Below are 19310 nucleotides of genomic sequence, written 5' to 3' on the forward strand. Positions count from 1 at the left end.
GGGAGATGTCTCCAATTACTTAACAGACTCAAGGAGAGGGGAAAAAAGGCCCTGCTTTCAAGCACACAGATGGGGAGGAGGGTGAGAGAAGAGGCGTGGTTGTGGATCTGGGGTAGGACCATCGCAGAGTGCTGGGAGGCCCGTCTGTGTGCTCGGCCTGGGAGCCCTGGCAGACACCTGGTGGGGAGGCTCAGAAGCAGCGGGGCGGCGGGGCGATGAGGCAGGGCGATGACGGGGCCAAGCAGCATGCTGGCGGGGGGCATGCTTTCTCAGGTATCCCCGCCTGGGTCAAAGGCTAGACGGGTTCTTTCTATACCCAAGGACACAGGGGATGCTACCAGGTAAGTGGTTTCCCCTTTTCCTAAAAGGGTCTTTTCTAAAAAAGCCAAGGCTGAGAACACACAGCTAGCCAAAAAGTCTGCCAAGCACAGCTAAAGTACAGAATACTCGATTTGGTGAAAATACTTACCATGCTTGTTACCTGGATACAACAATAAACAATTTGTTAAAAGGATTGCGTTACAAAGGCAGGGTTATTTTTCTTCTTAGTTAAAAAATATATACGTATACAAACACATGACACTTGGGTAAAATAAAACGCGTAGGAGCGTGGGTTTTTTTTTTTTTTTTTCACATTTTAGGAGAAATGTGTGACCCAGGTAACTATCTAAAGGGCAATTATCAACAACCGCAACTCCCAACTCCTCTGAGCTGGTTCTGAGGCTTCCCCAGTACAGATGGAGAAATGGTCAGGCCCCTGGTGTGGGACAGGCCCTGATGGTGGGGGCAGGGCTTCACACTCAGTAAACATGTCAAGGGTCCTGGCTGCTTGCACAAGGTCTATGCAAGCTATCCCAGGCCCAGACTCCATCAAAACAGGAACAAAATGGTGACATCAGAGTAAAAAGAGCACTCTCCCCAGCTGTCATTCAGAGTTCAGACAGAGAGTGAAGGTCAAGGGAAGCTTCAGGCTAAGACACTGAGTACCAGCTGAGAGGTGGCTTCAATGTTTACAGATATACCCAAAGGTGATGAATAAACATGCTGAGGCGCCAAAGGCAAGGCCAAAAGGAGGGGGGGGGAAATCAAAGCCTACAAGACAAGTACTAGAGGGTTCTAAGGAAGATCAATCAGGTGCTCCCAAGGTAGGGACGCCACTTTGCCCCATAACTGCCAGGAGCACCGTGTGAATTTTCAAAACGCTTAAATTAACCCTTGAAAAGGAGCCTAACGTTTGCATAAAATTTTATATTTCATACACTTCTCTGGCACTCAACTGAAAAAACGAGCCTCATCTAACAGCTATTCGGGGATACACATGGTCATAATGAGTATCTGTAAGGGCACTGCTGCAGCTGAATGACACCAGGAGGGCTCTGGAGGCCTGCAGGATTATTGGTCCCCAGAGACTGAAGTGATGCCTTTGCTGCCTCTGGTCAGATGGCATTCTTCGAGTTGAAGTTCCATTTGCTAATCTGCTGAACGTTCTATCCTGAAGCCAGCTTTCTCAGGTCACCTTTTTTTAAAGGCCTGAAACATTTCAGACACTGAGATCCCAGGAAAAAAGGCAAATATTGAAGTCAGTGGAATTTTATGATAAACTGACCGTGTGTGTGCAAATGCCCTACAGCCAAACTGGGCCTGACACGTACAAACCTCAGTGCGCGTCAGTCTACCCCTAGCTGGTCCTGCAGTTCCACCTGCCACCTGCCCCGCCATCCCCTCAGAGGGTAACCCTGGTATCAGGAACAGGAAACCTGGCTCAGTCACACTTCCTTCCTTCTCTGTCAAGAGCACCTTGACATCAATACAAGCTCATGGGTTTCTCTTTGGACCAGTCCCTTTGGACCCCAGCCCCCAAGTCATGTAACCCTTAATAAAATGATTATCAGTACCCTCAAGGAAACCGAAGGAATGGCATAGGTATAACCACAGGTGCCTTCCCCAGCGAGCTACAAGCCTTACAACCTGTCCAGGGCCCAGGCGGGGGGAGCTGAGAAAATGGCAGCCCAGGCTGCTTGTCTGCCTGGCCGATGCAGACTGTGCAGAATAACTACAAAAGAGCTGTGGGCTTGGCTCTATTCCAAGAGTACGTCATGGGGCCTCTCTCGGACCTGAGACTTCTGTGTTTATGAAATGCTGATGACAGGGGCGGTTCTGCTTGCCCAAATACAAAGTGCGTCTGTGCACACTTGGGTGCAGTGACCAGGAATCGTTAAGTCCAGGTCCACATGGAAATAAGTACCTACATCTCCACAACCCACTCTTACTCTATTAGAGTTGCTTGAGATGTTTCCCTTTGCTAGGCTGATTGAAAAGTTCTTCAAAACGTTCACGAAAGTTTGATACTTTTCTTTTCTAACAGGGTAATCAGTCAATGAGGAAAGGAGAAAAGTCACCACCTTTGCCATTTATGTCACATAGCTCCAGACACTTCAGAATACGGTCTTTTTCTTTTGTTAAATAAAGTCAGGTTTGACTCTCTTATTACCCAGCATTCCACCAGGTACCCAAATGAAAACAGAAGTTCAGAAGCAGAAGAGCAAGTCAACTGCTGCGAGCACACCAACTTGCTCTACGCCAGTAAAAGGCGTACGTGCTGGGGTGTCTGGAGACCTGGTTCCAAACCTGCCCTCCACCTGACATTAATGGGCTGTATTACCTTGGGCAAATCACCTAACACTCTAATTTTCTTCAACTACAAAGGAAAGAGTTGTACTTTATTTTCTAAAGGTCTTCTGATTCTAAAAGTATTCATAGCTGTGAGTTTGACATCCATTATAAGCAAATACATCTTAATACATACAGCTGAAAAACCACTAGTGAAAAGACAGCAGGATGTTAAAATTTGGGCAGTTCTTGGCCACCTGTCCGAATAGAGAGAAAGCCAAGTGCAGAGAGGAAATTTTATCTCAAGTAGAGGTTCTTTCTGCACTTGACCTACCTATTTGAGAATAGGCAATTTCCTACAAATGGACTAAAATGTCTACACCCGTTATTTCTTACTTTTTTTAGTGGTGACATTCTGAGTACTCACTTAATTTTATAACATCTCCCCTCTACCTATGATATACGATGGAAAATTAAAAATTTGTTTAAAATCTAAAGTAACCCTGCAGATAATAAGCACCACCAGGGAGATCTCGAAATCAGAACTGAGAGACTGGCTATAGGCCTACTTATCCTGAAATGGGAGTACACCTAGCTGAGAGATTTCAATTGAAGGATGTCTAAATTGTCATTTTCAGCCTAGAGATACATGCCTGGCTTTGAAGAAATTATAACTCTCAGTGTCAGACCTGACTAAATGGCATCTCTGTGTCATTCTAGTCTAATATCCTGGACTTTTAAACGTTCCACTCTATCATCACCACCTACCCCCAGAATAAAGGGGGGTGTGGGTGGGGGTGTCGCTAATCCATCCAAACAACAGTAGCTTAAGTAAAATCAAAAATATATGCTACATTTGTACACCACATTAATTTTATTCTAAGATGTTTTCACACTAATATTTCTGAGATGTGGAAGAGATTTACAAAGGATGAGCACATTGTTTTATCTTGAAAAACTGTTATTAAGTCAATACTGAGTTATCGTCTATGATGTCTTAGATTACAGAAAATACTGAGTGTATGCATGTGTACATACGAGTATGCACGAGGAAAAATGTGTCCTAGGAAAAAGCGTGGACAACTTCATATTCACTCCTTTTTACTGATTTTAAGCCCTTCTATTCCTAAGATTATAAAGAATGAGGCCATAAAAAGCCAAAGTGGGGAAAGAAAAGGCATATCTCCCTTATCCAACCAAACCCAAACTCAAACCCACAACCTGGAATGTGGAAAATATTTATGGAGCAGGAAACATGGGTCTAAGACTGTTGATGGAGTGCTAAGAACAAACAGCCCATGTGACCTGAGACTGAGGGCAGACGAAGCACTCCAAGGCAGGGTGCACGTCTCAGTACCCACTCGACTCTCTTCCTGCCCCATTCCTGGCATACCGCGCTGTCAACGGCCTCACTACCTCTGCCACGCGGGGTCCAGCAGGCCATGGCAGACATAAACTTCTCAGCCTGAAGCCTTTCAAACTGTTATTGTTACTAAGTAAACAGGCTTTCATATTTCATGAAGCAGAGCAAGGCTGCCACTACAACTCTGGGATCAGCTGACTACCTTCTTCTTGCTGCTGAAATGTACACAATGTTTGGAAAATGTCTTCAGGTGATATCCATGACAGGAAGGCAGCCTATCACAGATGCACATGGCTGGAGTGGTGCGCTCTTCAAACTCAGGGAGATTTTATGAATCAGTCTCTGGAAAGTAGGGGACCCTTGTTCCCCCCTCTGTTTTCTCAGCTTTTAAATATTCTGGGGAATCAATTATCTCATAATTTTTAGGCATTAATCATAAACACATTTTAAAGATAATATAAAATGGCGCATGCTCGCATGTACTATATTATAGTGGCTACATATGAAATCTGAATGAACAGCATACTAAATCAATATACTCCTGCTTATTCAGGGGCCATCATTTCAGAATTTAAAGACTCCAATCTAATTTCTTCATATGGAAGCCCACCAATACATCAGGAAAAATATGTACAGTCAAAAATAAAAAAGACCATGGATACAAAAACTTCGGATAGCTATTAAGTGTTCTTCTCCAAATATACTTCTCTCAGCAATATAAAAATATAGCACATGAGAGGAAAGATAGCAATTTGCTTGCAAAATCACTTTTTCAGAAAAAGACAAAACAATACTTTCCTAAGAAGTAATTTTGCAGATGTTGTTTCTAATCTTGCACTATGTGGATTCACATGACCTCTGCAATTATTAGCAGTAGCCCTTAAGCAGATAAACATCATAAGAGTCTATGATGGCTTGGAGAAAGGATGGAGGGCACTTGAATTTTTCTAGCCATGATCTCTAATTTGCTTATTATTAGAGAAAGCAGGAGTAAATACAAAAGGGCCTATTTCAGGCGGGCAATGGCTAATGCCAAGGAGAGAAGGCCCATTCATGCTTCTCCTGACTTGACATGTAATGAGTAGCAATTAATTCATCTTATTGTATTTCCAAATGCCAAAAACTCCATTCACATCAAAGAAAAATTTTTCAAGGCTTTTACCATTGTCCATTTTTAAATGTACTGTTCTATATTTAGTAGTTTATAATTGTCAATAGTGTTTCCTTTAATTTTCATCTGGGGCTCAGCATCATAAAGGACTGCAGACAAGGATCTGTCATTTGTAGGTGTGCCTGATGACTCTCTACCAGGAAGCCTGGGATTTAGGTCTGCTAATGCCAGGTCTGGGTGTTGGGGAGAAGGCACCCACTAACTTTAGCCCCTTTCTCCGTGAGGGACAGTAAGAGGCAGGAGGCAAATCTCCCTTGAAAAGCCAGAAAGTACCAGCTCCCACCACTCATCTTCTCTGTTTCATTCGAACAGGCAGACACAATGAAAACAGGGCTCAGTTGAGGGAGACGATGCAAAAGCATCTCGAGTTAGGGCAATGAGCCCTCATCCTCTACCAGCGAGCACTCTGTAAGGAGGCAGCATGACAACACAGCTTGCTTGGGCTGTGGTGCCAGATAGCCCTGGGATCCAGTTCAGACTGGTGACCCTGGGTGAGTCCCTTAGCCACTGCAAGCCTCTGCATCCTCACTTGCAAAGTGACGACAACACTCACCTTCAAGAGTGCTTTGAGAACCACATCAACCACTCTGAGCGCACAGTGCCCACAGCCTCGCCATTCTGTGGACGTGCCATCTATGGGGCCCACATGACCGACCATCCAGGCTCAAGTCACTGGAGAGCTGAAATGCTTAGGAGCCCTGGTCCTGAGTACATACCTCTGGGCTCAATGTGATTGAGCACTGTTTATATTGGAGGCCAGTTAACAATGGGATTTCCCTAGGAAGGGATAAAAATGTAGAATGAGGCTGTTTCTGTTGTCCTTAAAGAGAAAATCCAGACCTGGCTCAGCTGACATAGAAAGGTAAATGTATTCAGTCTCCTAGTTTACACTGTAAGTTCTGTATCATCACACTGTTGATGAGAGGTTCTAATTCCACCACATCCAAGCACAAGAACTTAACTGCCTCCAGTTTTAGTTTTAACCCAGCTAAATTTAAAAAAAGGTAATGAAAATATTGCTGAGGAGAAAGAGTACATGTCATGAATGCAAAAGAACTCCTTGAAGTTTGGGAGATGCCAGGAAAGGCGGTGTATCATTTCCCAAATCCTGCAGCAAGGCCAAGTGCCTTGGTGCTGGCGTTGAGACAAAGGAGGTGGTTGTTTCGGGCTTCTTTTGCCTTGTGTACTTTTAACAGTCAACGTCTGAACGAGCAAAGTGGCTCAGAAGGCCATGGGGAGCACCACTGGATGAAGTGCAGCGTGTCTTCCCCGTGGACAGGCCCATTCCTGGATAGAATCAGTGGTGACACAGCCAGGATTCAGCAGTGTAGATGCAGCAAAGCCACAGCAAAGTTCTTGAACTCCTCAAGAGAATTAAATCAACAATTTGAACTTTAAGCTCTCTGCTTACTGGAAGGAATGGCAGGTTGGAAAGAATGGCCTGCTCAGAAATCAAATCACAAAGGCCACCAGGGCGAGAACGAAGAAAATGGCCCCGGGGAGCACATGGAGCTCGTAAATTAGTCACCAACGACTGGACACAATCAGAGAAGCTCAGGCTTTTTTCTGCTCTACTGGGGTGATGCAATGTCAGCAAGTACAGGCTTTTCTTCAATACAATCCAGAGCTTGACATGAATATGTCTATTGCCTAAGATGTATTCCTACTGAGGTTAGGGCAGAACAAAGACTTCCTTTACTCTTAGCACTGTCTGGACTCATGCACTCACCAAAACACACCCCAAACCAGAAGCGGCCTGGTCCACCTTCAGGGGAAGATGATGACAGTCCACAACGATGAGGACAGTCCACAGTGTGGTGGTGGCCTGCAGAGCTTGGCTGTGGCTCTCACAAGCCTCTGAAGCCAGCAAATAAGGGACCACCTTTTTGCTGCTATCAGGGAAAGGAGGCCTCTGGGCGGGGACTGGACAACCTCCCAGGACAAACGAACATACAGAGACTCAGAGTAGGAAACTCTAAGTAGGAACTCTGAGTAGGAAAGAAGAGACTGTTTATAGCACACAGAGAACATTTCTGCAGTCTTTCTACATGCTGGGATAATAAATCCATGGAGCTTAAAAAAAAAAGCAAAAACAGTTAAAGACCTTTTGATGAATTAATGGTGAGTGAAATAATTCAAAGTACAGAATCATGTCTAAAGTTGCAGGCCAGGCCTCAGTCTGTACCACGCAAAGTCTTCTCAGACAGGCTGCTGCCTCTCACTGCTCAATTGCAGATTCCAATGAGGGGATAAACTAGGGAACAGGGGGAGATGGAAGATAACACATGAAACCGGCATGGGCAACACTGCTGTAGACCCAGCTGGTGACACAAGGTCCGAGGGAGATTTCTGAGTCAGCATCTGTGGACTTCCTCAATGCATGTTCCATAGCCCTATAAGCCACCTGCATGCTGTAACTGCACGGATCCATCTTCTACTTTCTAACTAGAACCAGGCACCTGAAGAGTGGTGGGCCAAAAGGATCTTGTCTGGGCAGGGGCCAAACATGTGGTCCTCCCATCACAGAGAAATGACTCTGTTCTAGACCAGCGGTTATCACACTCTGACTTGTCTTTTAGACATTTTAGTCAAGAAAATTTAAAAAAAATAAAAGTATATATTTGATGTCCAATATTCTGGCACTCTGGCCACAAATGCCTTGCAGTTCCAATCCATCTTAGGGCTTCTGAATCTCACCCGCACTCTGCTGGCCCCTTCACCCTTTTCCCTACTGCCCCAGTCTCCCTGCTGATGGTTCTTGGTCTCTTCACATCGTTCCTTGACCTCTTCAACTATCCCCTAGTTTTTCTTGCCCCTTGCATCTCTCTCCTGTGGTTGAAGTCTGTGTCCAAGGCCATCCCAAATTGTTGGCCAAGTCTATCCTAGCTCAGGCCAGGATAAACTATAGAGAAGAAGTCTCAGGTTGGTGCCAATGGCTTTAGCACAAGTTCATAGTAAACAATGGGTAAAAATCTAGCTTAGTTTTAGGATAAGGGCCAAAGGAGAAGAGACAGTTTTCACTGGATTTGATTTTCTCAGGGAAATACTAAATGGCAAGGAAAGATACTGATAGTGAGGGGCTGAGATTGGTTGAGGAAAGACAGTAGGTAGAGGAAATTAGAAAAAGTAAGAATAATGTTTTGCCATTTGATTTCTTTCAGTTAAAAAGAAAAAAAACCTTAAAGGAAATATAATGAAAAGAATCATTTCTGGATAGTACAAACATGAATGCTTAATATGTCATTCTCTGTACTAACTTTTTGGTGTATTTAAAATTTAGCAACAAAAACTTCATAGTTAATTTTGATGTACACTCTCAGTTAATGGCCATTACTTTAAGAGAACCCGGGCTTTAATAACGTAAGTTTTTTTTTTTAATGTTTTTAATTTTTTATTATTTATCTATCTATCTATCTATCTATTTATTTATTTTGTGGTACGTGGGCCTCTCACTGTTGTGGCCTCTCCCGTTGCGGAGCACAGGCTCCGGACGTGCAGGCTCACCGGCCATGGCTCACGGGTCCAGCGCTCCGCAGCATGTGGGATCTTCCCGGACCGGGGCATGAACCCGTGTCCCCCGCATCGGCAGGCGGACTCTCAACTACTGCGCCACCAGGGAAGCCCTAACCTAAGTTTTAAATGCTGCCTTTGAAAAGTTTCAGTGTACAGTTTTCAGACTTAATAAGAATAGAACTTTTTAACATAATTCACTCTTTAAAAACAATGAGCAAGAAAGAGCATGCAGCAATCAGATTGGAGTGGAGTGGGGACCAGCCAAGGGTGCCAATACGGATGGACAAGAGCCACGGAGCAGGGCCCCAGGGGTGCTTGGTCGGCCCTTGGTCCAGGCCCACATCTTGCTCCCTTGGCTTCTTAGAGCAGCCCCTGAATTAGCCTCCCTGCCTCCAGCTTTGCCTCGCTCCGCGCTATCCTCTAAAAATGGTTGGAGGGATCTTTCCAAAGCATAACTGTGAACGACCCCTGCGTGTTCCCATGCTCCTCAGGGGAACCTCACCCCTCCAGTCTCATTCCTCGTTCCATGCCTCCAGCTAGATGGGTGTTCTTCATGGTTCCCCCAACCCCCCCACCCCCATTATCTGTGGAAATTCTCTACCTTCCTCTACGCTTAGTTCTAATGGAACCCCCTCCACGGGGCTTTCTTTAATTCCCCCACACTCAGAATTAATCATCCTTTTCACTGCGTGGTCTTTGCACTGCTCTGTTAAATTTCTACTGCAGAGCCCCCTAGCTGGGGACAATCCACCGGGAATCTTGTATTTTCCCCAAATGTGGCCAAAAATAACAGAAAGAATGAGTGTTCCCCCAAAACAGAGACTCCTGTGTATTCAACTTTCCACGCCCAACATCTACTAAAGGGTCTAGAACACATGGCTTCTCAATGGAACCATTACTGGACTGAATTAAGTAATCATTTCTGCGCTTTTAAAGTTCAAATCTACACGGAAATCTTAAAACTTTTACTAAAACAATTTTGTTTTAAACGAAAATTAAAATCCACACATTTTGGGGTGATCTGGCTCACAAACAAGCACTTTGAGAAGCAATGCATTTAGCAGAAGCATAAAGCGGACCTTTGAAACGCATCCTAAGAGATTTTCAAGAGCGTGACTTCTGTAGCTAGGATGACTCATCCACAACCGTGACATGAGAATAACCACTCTCTCGAGCCTGTTTTCTTCAGAAGGCTATGGCAGAACAGGCTACGGAATTTAGAAAATGTGGGCTCTAAGTGGGACCCCCAAGCTGTCCCATAAAGGCCGGAGGCACGGCTGAGAGGCGTGCATTTCCTTTTCCTTCTGCCTAAAGCAGTGTGGGGTTTCAAACCTTATTCAACAGAACCAGCCAAAGAGGCCACTGCTAAGGATGAGAGAGTGTGAGCTTTAAATAAAACAGCTTTTACTCTTTTATATATGGAAAATTTTGAGTAAGATTTCAATCTGAAATGTGAGTTTTGCTGCTTAAAAAAGGCTGGAAAACCACTAGCCTCAAGAATTCTCCTGCACCCTTCCTGGGAAAGTGAAGAGAGGCTCACAGGCAAGAGGGTGCCCTCGGAAGCCACACCTGGCCCTGGCCCTGGCCCTGGCCCCGGCCCCAGGTGTGAGCAAACCACTTTTTCAAACCCCGAGGGAGAACAGGGAAATGAAACTTGGCTTCAGTCTTCACAGGAGGGCCACAGGCCTCTGTCCACCCCAGGGAACAGAAATCCTTTGACTTCAGAGCATGCGGAGAAACGGCGAGAAGCCCGGCTGGCAAGGCACGGCAAGGACAGGTCCGGAGATGGCCAGTCAACAGCTATCTCCTCCAGGAAGTCTTGCTGCATCGTCTCAGACAAAGCACGGCACCTGTTGTGAGTCTGGATACTTCCTGCCACCCCTACCCCTGCTCAGAAGCTGTCCTTGCTGTCTACTGAGATGACTTCAACTTCTGTAGTGAGTTTATCTCATTAGCCAGTGTTGGGAGGCCAAGAAGTCAGAGGCTATCAGCCTGACCCCACAAGGAACTCGGCGAGGATGCTCATCCCTGCCTCCCGAGGACGTTAGACTCCAGAGCTGAACAAGAAAGTGCAGACAGAGAGAGGAGTTCTATCCTCCTACCACGCCAAGGGGCCTGAGCCCGTTTCCTGGTAATGGCTGGCAGGAAGGTTAAGGAGGGCATCTTTAACATAAAACGCCTGTGGGAGGTGAAGGCAGCAGGATATCTGCAGGCAGGTGGCAGCCAGCCTTATTCTCCTCAACTGTCCTAACTCCCTCCGAGTGGGGACACAGCAGCTCTGCAGCCAGGAACACATCACCCCGAGATACTGATGACCGTCAATCCCAAATTACGCCCACATCTTGACCGATGGCTCAAAGTTTAAAAATCATCTTACTTCTAAAATGTAGTGGCTGAGGGACTGTGGGAAGCAAGGCCTGCACGCCCAGGTCCAAAGGGGCGTGAGGGGTGGTGACACGTTATCTACAGTGTGTACTGATGAGAAGCCTACTGCTTGAAATCCACTTCAGCCTCCGCTACAGGAAACCCTGTCTGGAAGAGCAGTAGTTTAGGATTCAGAAAGTTCAGATCCTGACTTCGCCACTTCCTATGCTGGATGGCTTTTGGTGAGTTAATTAAACCTTTGGATCCCTGGTTTCCTGAATATTACTCCTGAAAATCTGAGAATGGAACTCACTTTGTAGTGAGCTTACATGAGAGAACACACAAGAGGCCCTGCACTGCACTAACTCCTGTCTTTCATCCCCAAACTCAGCAGCACGTTGTCCATACAGCTCGTCTCTGGGATTGCCTACACATTTAACTTTGGCTCTTTCTGCGGACACTTATCCTACAGTGCCCTATATTTCACATTCCCATTTCCACGGCCAGCTCTGTGAATAGAGGATTGGTTGTTAACTGCCCACTGTGATAAGCGCCATGCCTGGAACACTCGACTGGTATTAGCTGATGGGAAGAACAAAGGCCTCCATTTTTCCAAGAGTAATGAGGTAGGGAGGAAGGAAAGGAACTGTAAGAAGATGGAGGTGGTTCTTGGAGATGAAATGCTGAGCCAGTTGCTACCCCACTGCCTCTGTCTCTGCCTCTTCTTCGTGCCCGCCCCAGAGGAGAGTGGTCCAGGGCTGGCTGAAAGTGGGGGGAAGTCTTTTTGTAAGAACAAACACAAAAACGACTGTGTGTTGGTATGTATGTGTATGTATAAGATAATGGCAAAACTGTTTCCATTGAGGAAAATTTGTCAAGTCACCAAGAGAGAAAAAGAGTGCTTCTGGAATCCCATGGGGATCCCCTCTGACCGGGAGAGCTTTACCCACCATTTACAGGGCTTTCGGTCCAGGGCCATGTGCCCTGGTGAGCATACAGGAACCACACAGTGCAGAAATAGAACAATTCATAACATCCCAGATGGAAACACAAAATTGATGTCTGTAAACTTCTTTGTACATCATTAATCCGTTAGAGAAACTAGAAACAGAGTGAGAACTTGAGCAAACACTGGGGTAGTTACATCCACATAGAAAGGACTGCACCTTTGGTTAAAAAGCAGGAGCTACGAAGTTATTTTAGTCTTCCAACTGCTCAGCCAGTGCAACTAAAAGCCAGCCACCATCAGCCACATGTGTGAGCGAGCGAGCCAGCATGCTGCCCACTGCAGAGGGCACCCCAAATGCGCCTTCCTGGTCGCTAGACCTATTTCGCAGTCAGCATCGTTTGCATAAAAAATGTTGGAGGCCTTTGGGAAGGGTCCCAGTGTTCACCACTTGGGGCTGTGAAATCACACGTTGTCCTTTAGTTTAGAACAAAAACACAAATTTACTTAATGTATGGGGGGAAAAATCAGAACAGAACCAAAAACAGGCTTGTGGGAAAGACAACAATATGGACTACAGATTCATTTTTATTATAGAGTAGAGCTCCTCCACGCAAACTATAATCCCTTTGCATTTCTCAGATAGGGCATTATGGAGGGAAAAAGTCATGCATGTTCTACTGCAAGTTTTGGAACGAGAGAAAATAGGGAGAACTTGCATTTTTAAGTCGTCCATGCCTCTGTTTTTGCTATGAAATATATTTTAAAAGACTGGAACATGAGGCACATGTACAAAAAAAATAATAAACTCAAGTATAAACGGAATTGCAAACATGGATTTGATCAAGAGCTTTCCCATCTCTAAGACCTATCATTTTTTTAAGCCCTCACCTCCAATTTCTTTTTTAATTAACAAAGCCACACACTTAAAAAACATTAAGCAATGTGGAAGAAATCTGGCAGAAAATACTCTCTGTTGGAAGAACTCATGAAAAATTACATGAAGAAGATGTATTTTTCATAAGTACTGAAAATACATCAAAAGCACAAATTAAAATAATTTCTAAATTTTTTTCAAAGTAATTTCATGATGGCCACTTGGAAATGATTCATTTATAATTTCTACACCAACTTTGCATCTCTTTGACTTTTTTTCCCTCTCCTAGCTCAGGGCTGCTTGGTGGTTATTTGAAGCGTAAAAAAAAAAATCATGTTTCTGTGCTGAAAAGTTATCAAGACCAGCTCTCTGCTGCATTTGCATTGTTATTAGGGACACACACACACACACACACACACACACAAACACACAAACACACTCTCTCTCTCTCTCTCTCTCTCTCTCTGAGCTTAATGTGAGGCTAGTACAGAAACAGAGAGATTAGACACAAAGAAATGTAAACAGCTCTCACATGCGAGGAAACTAGGTTACCAGAATCCCAGCACCAGGCATTCACCAGTCACCATGGAAAACAGGAAGTGAGATGCATAGCAACCACAAGCCAAAAAGCAGGAAAGCGCATACCTTTAGCTTGGAATGAAAATCACGAGATTTCCTTCTGGCAAGAACCTGAATGTGACTAGACACCTGCAGGGTAGGGGAAGGGAGGAAAACAAAGGAAAAGCCTGTAACCATGGAGATGAAAAGCCCCCTACAACTGGGCAAGCCAGACGTACCTTAATGGCGGCTTGAATTTCTCGAACTTTCTTTCTTGCTAAGACCTGTATATGACTAGACACCTACATTGTTCGGGTTTATGAGGGGAAACAAAACAAAACAAAACAAAACAAAAAAAGGAAATCAAATATAAAATCGCTACTCCTTGGGAGGGTTTCGGGGTGGGGGGGTGGGGAAGGTTATTTGCATCTCAACAAAGCTCTGCAGTTAGGAATACACAGTCCCAGCCAGACACCAAGCCCCCAGCGCTGCTCTAAGCTTTTCAGACTGGGTCATCACTGCAGTGACTGGAGTCAGGATGAAAGTTGAAACTAATCTTAGTTTTCTCACCCAGGAGAAATCATGGGCACGGGATGAGAGGGGGAGAGTGGGGTTGTTTTCTTTATAAAATTAAAAAGGGGGGAGTAGAGGTAAATGAAAATATTTATAGCTTCTCAGTATCAGGAGGGAAAATCCCTTTTTCTCAATTTAGAAGAGACTATCCATAAATTAGCACATTCCGCAGAATCAAAAAGCTGAAGCTGTAGGTTGTATTCTGATCTCATTAAGTGCTCTGGATTCTGTAGCAAATGTTAAAATAATACTGACATGTAAATTAGATCTCAAAGAGAAATGGAAAGACCCAGTTAGCAGAGCTTTTTTTTTTCCCCCTTATAAATATCTTTAATCCTTCCACTCTTTTGGGTATTGACTGGGCGCCAAGTGGATTTGCATATTATTACAGAGCGAAAAGTGTGAATACAGCCAGCCAGCCATCCTGTTAAAAATCTGGGTTGAAAAACCACACGGATTTGCTGAACAACAAATTCACATTGGAGAGGTATCACCAACTGCCGCCTAAAAACATCCCCGGGATGCCGGGGTGTGGAAAGCAAGCCAAGCCCGGCTTCTGAAACACAATGATTCCACGGGGTAAACAAATTTGCATCTCTTTCAGCGGGACTTGGTTAAATTTAGAAGTGCCGCCCCAGTGAAGGGGTTGGGCACATGACCAGAGCTCACAGACCGGCAGACAGCCCAGGTCCAGCACCTTCAGTATGCTGGGAATTAAGATGTGTCTGTTTCAGAAATTTAGAACCTCTCATTTAGAAGTTCAGCAACTGTGAGGCCATTACTTGATTTCAAACACTCTAGCCACCCTAAAAACAGGATTTATGATAACAAATGAACCTCTTATCTCTAACTTTTTCTTCGAGTTTCAATTTGCTTCTGCCTTTTTTTTTTTTTTTTAAGTACGGAGAAGCAGGAACTCTCCCCCATCCTCTGCACCTCTCCATCCTGCTCCTGCTTTCACTTGTTTTCACCAGAATTTTGTTCTGATGTGATTCTCTGACTTGCTGAGGGCCACAGTGGGGGGAATATCCACCGAACAGACAATGCCCTGCCTCTGAGCACGGGCAGGAGGCCACCTGCCTCTGTGCTGACTCAGCAGTGGGCTCCCGGCTGGGGCACAGGAGCGTTCCTGGGGAAAGCTCTCCCCGTCATAAACACTCAGGAAAACAACTCATCACTGAGCAGAGGACTGGAATCTGCTGCTCAGGTTTAACGAGACCACAGTTGAGCTCGCCTTTTGGTTTGATTATAGTTTTTAAAATTCATGCCATTTCAGTCAGCATAGGTCAACATTAAAATATACATATATATTTTTTTCTGTTAACAACTCACCCATGAGGTTGGTTTGATGGTTTTCCCCCCTTCCATTTCTTTCTTTTTCTGTTTTTTGTTAAACACTAATTTCTCATCCGTTCCAGTTCTGAACTGGGTCAGAGATTTGGGCTGCTTTACATCAGAAGGAACGAAGAGCGCCAGAACGCTGACAGAGGGCAGAGGAAAATTCCTGACCCTGCTCTGCACAAAGGTATTGTAACTTCATTTCAGTCACAGCAGCTACTGACAAAAAGCCATAGCTTAAGGAGCAACAGTTCCCTGGACGCACATCATTCAGCCTTATAATCCAGCCAATACTCATGGCTGCTGGTGTTACTTTTTCACTGAAATGATGACTAATATGTAATTGTTCCAGGATTTTACAATGCGCAAAATCTCAAAATTTCATGACTTGCAAAGTATACCTGCACCTGCGGCTTTTGCAATGTTTGCAGATGCACAGTTTCGGAAAGAAATTTAAGTTTTACAATACAGTACAGGAACAGTTCATACACTGTCCTTAGCGCTGAAACTTTCCCATATGTGTATAGAAGGAACTCCAGAGACCACATAATAAAAGGTCACTGAAATGATGAACAGTGAAAACTGAGCCAATTTCAAACACCTACAACACTGACGTCCTTACAGGGAACTCCAATCGGGGGCTCCTAGGAGCCAAAGCACAGACAGCCACTGCAGCCAAAATGCCTCCTTGGGCCATTCGCTAACATGCACAATTTCCAGGTCGGTTGTTTTACCTGCTTTCTGGTCCTCGTCTTCCCTGTCCTGAGTTTGATGTATCTGGCTATCAATTCATTCCTACCTGAAAGAAAGAAGAATTTACAATAAAGTAGGTTACTTTGGGGTGGGGGGAGCCTCTGAAAAGCTAAGAATAGAATTCAGAATCAGGAGTTTTTGTTGCAACTGTAAGTTTATTAATGCTAGAAAAATAAAAAGGACAATCGTTTGCAAACAATATTTCCTAGGAGAAATTAGGACGAAGGGAATTTAATTATGAACTACAGTCAGCAATGGAGGAGAGAAATGTGCCTTTTTAAAATGTGCCTTTGTGTTTGCATGCTTGTCCCTAAACGGATGGTCACTTGTATAAAAAACAAATAAAAGGATTAGTGTGGGAGTATACAGACCTGGTTCTGTTCCAGTCTTATTTTTCATATTCCTTCTCACCCAGGTTTCTACTCAGAGTTAACTCCAGTTAGAGTCATAAGAGCCACGAGAGGATGAACTGCTCTGGCCACGGAAACACAACGAAAAGAAGCTACAGTATGAAGACAGACACCCCCCTAAATGCAGTCACTGTGCCAGTAACAAACTATACACAAAACTGTCAGCGCCAAAAAAAAAAAAAAGACTCAACCTTTTCCAAGCTTTATTACCTCTGGGGGAAAGAAAACGCCTTAAAGTATAAACAAATACCTCTGGTCCCTACTCCAAGAGACTGAGAAATCTCAAAGAGACGACCTGAACTATAATATAATGGGAAACTACACCCCCAAAGCCAAGTGGGGAAATGTATTACTAATACTATATGAAATATAAATGCACTCATACGGGACACGTGGGTCCAAACTGCCACTATAATCATCACGGTATTATCTAGTGGTCTAATTTGTGTTTGCTGTCTTACTCCCCACACATACTGCATAGCTGAAGACAGCAAGAGATTTTGTCTTGTTCCCCAAGGTCTCCCCAGCACGCAGCACACTGCTGGGCACACAGAAAGAAGAAATGAGGAACTAACACAGCCTCTGGTGACAGAGAGTACCACAAGCCCCAGACCTCCCCAGCAGAGTAAAGAACTGGCGGCCCTGGTGACAGTGTCTTTATGGGAATCTTGCCTGAGAATTCTAAAACCTCTCCCATCGCTGCCTAGAACATTCCTGTAATTATGGCTCTGTTCTCCACCTGCCCGTGTCAGGACCGTGCAGGATATGGTCGTCACTGGAAGGCAAGGGAATCGTGGAATCTTGGGACTGGGAAGTACTTCTGAGTCATCCTTTCCTACCCCTAAAAGTCTAAGTCCTTATGTAAGCCAGCACTTCTAGAATTAAGGAAGTAGCCCATGCTATCTTAAAATATACTGAAGAATTAAAAGACCCTCCTTATTTGAGGCTTCCTGTAACTTTCATCCCCAGATTCTTTTTGTTCCCCGTAATAAGAACAAGGCTAGTTCTTAATGCTCATGCCTTTCAGATATTACTGACAGCTTTCAGGTCCTCCTGCAGTTGTATCCAGGCTAAACCTTTCCTGTTCCTTTGTTATCTGTGATAAGCTTTGGAACACTCCCATATCCATCCTGTGACCATCCTTTGTCTAGTTTCCTTTCATAGCCTGGAGCCCAGAACTGTAGTCACCTCCCTGGTCCTAAATACTCCACCTCTGTTAATGCAGCCTAACACTGCACTAGATTTGGGGGGGAATCACAATAAACCGTCAACTGATGTCAATTTGAACTCTTAGGCCTTTTTCATATAGCCTAATTCTCAGATATATCCCTACCCCTGTTCCCAGTCTTTTCATGCGTAGTTGGGATTTTCAGATCCAAATACAAAATGCTGTGTGTATTTCTATTGTACTTCATCTTACTAGATTAAGCCTGTCATTCCAGTCTTTGAATCTCAGATCCTGATTCTGTGACTGAACTTACCCTTTAACCATAGGAAAAGGACCTCTAAATTCAGTTTTGAGGACTGCTTCTCAAAGCATTCTCTTTCAACTTTTGAGAACTACCAATATCCCCTGTAGTGTCATCGGGTCTACTTCTCCATCTCTCAGATGGTTGTACAGATTTTGCAATTTGTTTCAAAGGCTGGCTGACAGCAGAGCCCAGCTAGGAGTGCCTAATTACCAGAAGCCAGACCTAAATGACAATGTCTGCAGCGGAGCCAAGCATCCTCCAGCTCAGGGCCTCACTGTGCACCCTGTTCGGAGCTGAGTGGCCAGGACGAAATAAATCTAGGGCTCTGAATTACATGCAATTTCATCTGAACCTTGTCCAGATGGGAAAAACGTCTCCTGCCCTCCCCATTTGCTTATTTTCTAGGAAAGCAGACAGAATAGCTTGATACAAGTGGCATACAACCTATATCACCAGTTTTTAATTTCTTATGGCATTTGGTTGAATGAATGAGATCAGTACCTAGGACAGCCACGTTTGACTGTGCACCCTGTGGTTTATGCAGTGGCATAAACAATGTCAACTCATAATTTGATTAAAATGCTTCTAAAGACCACTACTTCTACAAGAAGACCTCATTGAGCATCTACTATGTGCTGAGCGCTATGCTACATACATCATTTCATGGAAAGCTGGTCATGACTCTCACGTCCCTGGTTCTTTACATGAGCAAGATTACCTTTCTTTTAAAAGCCTGTGTTCTTTCTTTCATAACATGTTTCAAGCCACGAAGAGTAATTAACTTGAAGCTGCTATGTGTTCCTTCTTGCCCTGCCATAAGGAATATTGCTGATTCAAATTATAAATTCAAATTCCACTAACACTAAGCATCTACCGTGAACTCAGAGCAGACTGTTAATCACTTCATTTTTTGTGAATTTTTTTAATGACGATAAGGGTGGTTTTGTGCACAGAAAACATTAGTCAGGTTTACCTGGCTTTAGAAATGTTTATTTCATTTGTTTAGTTATTTTTTTAAAAACCTTAAATGCCCTAGCTCATCTTTTAAGTTCAGTTCAACTTACAGATCTTATAATTTTTATAATCACTTTCAAAGGGCCATCGGATTCATGTTTGGTCCATTTTACAAACCTAGTTAAACTCCTTCAAACATTTAAACTATGTTATTTATAATCTATAATTTATTTAATTCTTTTAAATATTAGAATTGTTTGATTTAACTTACAAAATCTCCCCTTAAACAACTCTTAGAAACCTAATAAATTCTCTTAAGTGCCCCAATATTGCTTAGAAATCTAGTTAAGACTTCAACCCTCCCTAAAATCAAGTCTAAGTCTGTTACTTTATTGCATACTTTAAATT

General features: G+C 44.0%; 1 protein-coding gene across 12 annotated transcripts in view; it reads right to left on the reverse strand.

Moving 5' to 3' along the window:
- TEAD1 (TEA domain transcription factor 1) overlaps positions 1-19310 on the reverse strand; it is a 260643-nt gene that overhangs the window by 58605 nt on the left and 182728 nt on the right. For 6 of the 12 annotated variants that reach the window (XM_067749861.1, XM_067749859.1, XM_067749857.1 and 3 more), the window contains 4 exons: positions 16048-16112; positions 13642-13704; positions 13490-13552; positions 470-481 (listed from right to left, as the gene is read on the reverse strand). In XM_067749861.1, the coding sequence (XP_067605962.1) occupies positions 470-481; positions 13490-13552; positions 13642-13704; positions 16048-16112 (203 nt within the window). The remainder of the gene's footprint in view (positions 1-469; positions 482-13489; positions 13553-13641; positions 13705-16047; positions 16113-19310) is intronic. The other 6 variants (XM_067749854.1, XM_067749853.1, XM_067749852.1 and 3 more) reach the window with 6 other exon arrangements.

The sequence above is a fragment of the Pseudorca crassidens genome, chromosome 9, assembly GCF_039906515.1.
Source record: "Pseudorca crassidens isolate mPseCra1 chromosome 9, mPseCra1.hap1, whole genome shotgun sequence".
Classification (NCBI taxonomy): domain Eukaryota; kingdom Metazoa; phylum Chordata; class Mammalia; order Artiodactyla; family Delphinidae; genus Pseudorca; species Pseudorca crassidens.